We start from the raw sequence: 6,000 nt of genomic DNA on the forward strand, positions 1-6,000 counted from the left end.
ACTCCACAATATAACATAAGAAACTTTGAAAAGGTAGTAAGATATAATAACATTCACATGTGTAGCTACATTTCTCCTTACATACCACCAAAAAGTCCTTAACATACAAAACAGCTAATAATTTCACAATTTTTGATTCTGCATTGAACCATTCCAAATCTCAACACATAAGTCACATGATTCAAGAAGTACAACTTATTCTTTGTGATTACTATTAGTATATGGATGTGTCTTGGTAACCAAATTGAGTATTTTAACTCTGATCACTAAAATAATTAGCAGAATTGCTAAATTTTTCAGCAAATCAAAGTTCAAGGACATTTAGAAATACAATTCATACCCAAAGTTTAGATGTTTAACACTCAAAAAAGAAAGCCACCACAAATTTCTCAATGTTTCTATTCTCCTCTTTTCTTCTGCCTACAATGTGACAGTTTCATCAGAGGCCACATGGCATGAATACCAACTAGAAAATTATTTTAATTGCTCTAGAAATAAGATAATCACAGACAAGGACCCATTTTGCCCAAGGGAATTTGGCCAGTGAGATCCCCATTTCTCACCCAAAAATTAATTATAGGCAAAAGATGCAAAATAGCCAATTCAATATTCAAGGAGAAAAAGTCAGATGACTGTCACTACCTGACCTACAGACTCACTATAGAACTAGAGTAATCAAGTCAATGTGGTGTTAGCAAAAGAAGAGAACATAGATCATGAAATAGAAAAGAGAATCCAGAAATAGTTCCACATGTCCACATAAATATAATCAACTGCTCTTTGACAAAGGAGCAAAAACTATACAATGGCGTACACAGTCCCTTCAACAAATGGTCCTGGCAGAATTGAATGCCTAATGCTAAAAAAAAGAATCTATACACAAATCATGCATCCCTCAAAAATATTAACTCAAACAGATCATAAACCTAAGTATAAGACACATAACTATAAAACTTCTAGAAGATAACATAGGGCAAAGTCTAGAAGACATAAACCAAAGGCACAATTCACAAAAGAAATAATTGATAAGCTGGACTGATTAAAATTAAAAGCTGCTTTACAAAAAACAATGTGAGGAAAATGAGAAGACAAGCCACTGAGAAAAAGTATTTGCAAAAGACACATCTGATGAGGGACTGTTATGCAAAATATACAAAATCTCTTTAAAACCCAATAATAAGAAACTGACTAAAAAATGTGTCAAATAGAAATACCTCACCAAAGATGATCTACAGATGGCAAATCCCTCACCAAAGACAGACACACAGAAGGCAAATGAGTACACATATGAAAAGATGCTCCAACATCTGATGTTACCAAGGAAGTCCAAATTAAAACAAGGAAATGCTACTACAATCCCACCAGAATGGACAAAATCCAGATCACTGACAATACCAAATACTGAAGACACAGAGCTGCAGTCATTGCTAGTAGGAATGTAAAATGGTATAACCACCTTGAAAGACAATTCTGCAGTATCCCACAAAATAAACATTCTTACCATGCAATGCTGCAGTTGCACCCTTTGGTATTTAACCAACATAGCTGAAAACATATGTCCCCACAAACATCGACACATAAATGTTTATATCAGCTTTATTTATAATTGCCAAAATTTGAGAGCAACCAAGATGTCATTTGGTAGGTGAATGGATAAAACTGGCACACCCAGAAAATGGAATATTACTTAGTGCTAAAAAGAAATGAGCTATCAAGCTTGAAAAGAGATGGAGAAAACTTAAAATCATATTAGTGAAAGAAGCCAGTCTGAAAAGGATATATACTATATTATCCCAAATATATAGACATTCTGGAAATGGCAAAATTATGTAGACAGTAAAAAGATCAGTAGCTTCCAGAGGTCAGTGGGGCAAAAGGAATGAATAGGAGAGCACAGAAGACATTTGGGGCAATGAAATTATTCAGTATTAACTACTTTGTAGACTTATAACAAGGGGAGCATGTCATTATTAATTTCCCCAGCCCAAAATATGCAATGCCAAGTACATTCATGTGCGTCAACATAGGCTCATCAATTGTAACAAATGAACCACTCTAGTGGAGAATGTTCATAAAAGGTGAGGTTAAGTATTACTAGGGAAAAGAGGTATTTAATAAATCTCTTACATAAATTTCTTAATATTAACAATTTAAATATTTTAAGAAATGGATTATAAATTATACACAATCACTCTAAGAATAGAACAACAGTCCTCAAAATGCATTATGCAGAACTCTGGGGATCCTAGAGACCCTTTCAGGTGTTTACAGGGTCAAAACTATCTTTATACCAGAAAAAAAAGTATGCCTTTTTCATTTTTTACTAAATAATTTTTATTCTATTTTGTTGACATTTGCACTGATAGTGCAAAGTAATGAGTAAAATTGAAGGCCTTTTAGCATGAACTAAGGGAGTACACAAAAGCACACTAACGGCGACTGTACTTATTCACCACAGCACAGAAAAAAAATTATTTCACTTAAGAAATTCCTCAATTTAACTTTAAGAATTGTTTTTCCTAAATTTCAAACTTCAAGAAGTTTCTTTTAATATTCTGAGTGATAAAACAGGAAGTACACACGAAATATTTCTGCAGCATACAAAAATACAAGGAAGTAGAAGGATTAAGCATTGTGCTATTATTTAAGTTACGATCTGAGTTCTTTTCTCAAGAAACACTTTTACTTGAATGAATAACTGCAAAAATTATAGTTATTTAGACTTGGATATCTAGCAGACTTCTTGAAAATGAACTAAGTGTACCCATCATTAAGAAAAAAACCTGACGTTTTTGTTTGACATTCTTAAAATACAAGCTTTTAACCAAAAATTAGAGTTTTGGAAACTTTATATGCTACACAGAGAATTTGATATCTTTCCAATATTTAAACTCTTTTCTGATGAGACAACAGTATTAACAAATACAACATCTTTAATCTTCTATAGAGTACAAATTGTCAACCACACAACTCTGTAAAGCAACATATTCCAAGTGACAAATGTATGTTACAAAATTGCACATAGAATAAGTCATTCCAAGTGCAAAGTGAACTTTAATATCACAAAAAGTCCACTAACATGATTTTATATGCCACTTTGTGCTAACCTCTCAAAAACTACCACTTGTTCAATGTTAATATAGTACCTAATTATCAGAAAATACTATTACAATACTCTACCTTCTCCAATTATACATCTGCAGGGGGCTAGATATTCTTTATAGTCTTTAGCCAAAATAACATATCACAACAAACTGAATTTAGAAATAGAGATGAGAATCCAGCTGTCTTGTATTAAGCCAGACATTTAATAAGCCTTGTAAAGAATTAAAACAATACCATTCTTATTTTATTTTTAGTATTTTCTCATATTTTTTGTTCGAGAAAATAGTTATTTTTAACAAATACTTTGCTGTGTTTAACATAACCAATTATGTGATGAACCAACTTTATTTCTCAGTTTTAATTTTTAAGATAGTTACACAGATACAACCTACATACAAGAAATCTCTTTGAGATCGATTTTTAAAAATATAATGCTCTTAAGGTACCAAAAATAATTAACAACTGAAGCTACAGAAAATTATTGAACAAATGGACAATAAAATTCAAAGAAAGTTTGATAAGCCGAACAAGTTTTAAAGGTGGAACAGACAAACAAGCAAATGATTTATTCCAATGCAAATTTAATTTGAACTTGTAGTCAAGAGATAAAAAGTTTGTAGAAGTTCGTTAGTTTAGGTTATTTTAATCAGCCATTTAAAATCATACAGAGGAAGATATAATTAAGAAATGCTTCAATTTTCTGAGGCTATTTACTTCAAGAATCATATTGTAAGTTACCTAGAAATGAAATAAGAAACAAGACCTATAATGCATTTGTAAAGGATACATGTACTTCCTTAAACCACTTCATTATAAATGATGTAGAAGAGAATAAGGAGAAAAGCTGTCTTGTTTAAACATAATTATTTCTATTATTCAACTTCAAAGAGAATAAGAATAAAGTGCTGAGTGAAAATCAGGTAATTTAGTTGCTAGACTACTTTGTGATTTAAATGACTGGTAATATTACCATCTTGTGGTAAGATCAAATATTGCAATTTTGAATGACAAAGAACCTGCTTCTGATAAATAGCCAAGCATTTTACTCCTCTAACACACACAGCCCCTTCCCAAGTAACTTCTAATTTAAAAGTTCTTTAAATTCTTTGATAGCAATAAAGAAAAAGTTTAAGTCAATGTTATTTAAACAGAAAAAAGGTCTTAATAGTCAAGTTAAAAACAAACATGTTCTAATGTGTCAATTTATTAATTAAACTGCCTTGCCTAATTCTTACAAAATAAAATTGTATTTTATAAGCATGTATTTTAAAAGCTTACACAAAAGTTATGTTTGGTAATTCAATATGTTAATTTATTTCCATAAATAAATTGTTGCCACACTTCAATTCCTCATTTTGTAGCAAAAGAGGCACTAGGTCATACTGTTTTCTCTTCACCCTGGCCCATGTGATTTTTCACATACTGCATGCAATGAACAAACAATTTATTATGCACAATCTAACCCAAAATCTGCCCTCACCTCTTTAGCTATTAGTCTATTAAATGTCAATAAAACCTAGTTGCGTGTGAGTCTGTGTGTGTCCCTGTGTGTGTGTGTATGTGTGTGTGTGTGTGAGACTATATGAAAGAGTCTCTCATCTATCCATGTCTTCTGGTGTGTCTGTATGGACAGATATATGTATACATATATAAAGAAGCATAAATATTTTTAAAATACAAAGGAGAAAGTAAGAAAGGCTAGAAGGACATAACAGTATTATCTTTTACTAGTCTCTCCCAGTTTAAACTGACACACGTAATACGGACAAACATGTCCCTTAAGAGCAGAGTTCCAGATTCAAAAAGTCCAAGTATAAAGATAAAATACTAGACAATTTCTAGTCATCATTGTATATAGGCAGAAAAGTAAAGTAACCTGAAAATTCTCCATATTCTTGTCAACTCTCCATCTTGCTTCCAATACAAAAGCATGTAACATACAGAAGCAAATGAGAGAAAGAATGTACAAGTATGCAAGCACCCACCTTTCAACCTGCTCCTGCAGCAAGGTAGCTGGATTATTCCTCACTGATCTATCCCATCTCCCTGAAATAATCTATGGGTGTACTTGAACATTGAAGAAGAATCTAGTTAGAATAACCGAATTATTTTTGCCATTAATTACATGGACTGATCATTTCTTCTATTTAGTGAATAGCAATGATGTTAAGGTCTAAGCCCTCTCACCTTAAGAATATTGCCCTGTCTAATTCAAACAACTGAGAATTTGTTCTAAAAAATCAAATAGCACCAATTTACTGTTTCCAACCTGTTGATGATTGCAATGTCTGGTGCAAGCTGTGTGGCAACTGAAGAGTGAACAGAGGTGAGGTGATGCTATTTCTGAAGAAGTCTTCTGTTGCTTTAGACTGCAAAACCTTTGCTTCCCAGAGCTGCAGAGAAAAAAATGTTTGGCCTTTTAAAAAAATGAACAGTTAAGTATTAAACTATAATTAAGGAATTAAAATTACAATTTATCTTTTTTTGCTAAAAAACAACAAAAAGATAGAAACAAACCTGTTTCAAGTCTTTTAAGACTTGTTCCTCTATACCTTCTTCAGCAAACAGGTCCCGAACTCCATCAATCACATCTTCAATTACAGATTTGTAGAGTTTGGGCTACATAAAAGCAATTGTTAAAGTTTTAAATTCCAAAGTTTGAATGTAAAAGACATGCAATGTACACTTTCTAACCTTACAGTATAGCCACTGTAAGTATTTTTACTAAGTACATACTACTCCCATATATTCTCTGATGTCAGTGAGTCTTAAAATACATAAAATACTTATGCTTGATTGTGAGCTTATCCTGTATACCATTTTATCTGATACCATTTTATCTGATGGTGAATTCCAAGGAGAGTATGTGTTTTATTTTAAATAGGAATTTATTTT

General features: G+C 31.9%; 1 protein-coding gene across 2 annotated transcripts in view; it reads right to left on the reverse strand.

Moving 5' to 3' along the window:
* GTF2A1L (general transcription factor IIA, 1-like) overlaps positions 1-6,000 on the reverse strand; it is a 30,972-nt gene that overhangs the window by 22,495 nt on the left and 2,477 nt on the right. The window contains exons 2-3 of one of the 2 annotated variants that reach the window (XM_004686213.1): positions 5,623-5,724; positions 5,375-5,498 (exon numbers count right to left, since the gene is read on the reverse strand). In XM_004686213.1, coding sequence (XP_004686270.1) covers positions 5,375-5,498; positions 5,623-5,724 — 226 coding nt within the window. The remainder of the gene's footprint in view (positions 1-5,374; positions 5,499-5,622; positions 5,725-6,000) is intronic. The other variant, XM_004686214.1, reaches the window with a different exon arrangement.

The sequence above is a fragment of the Condylura cristata genome, unplaced genomic scaffold (genome assembly GCF_000260355.1).
Source record: "Condylura cristata isolate star-nosed mole 26May11 unplaced genomic scaffold, ConCri1.0 scaffold00020, whole genome shotgun sequence".
Taxonomy (NCBI): Eukaryota; Metazoa; Chordata; class Mammalia; order Eulipotyphla; family Talpidae; genus Condylura; species Condylura cristata.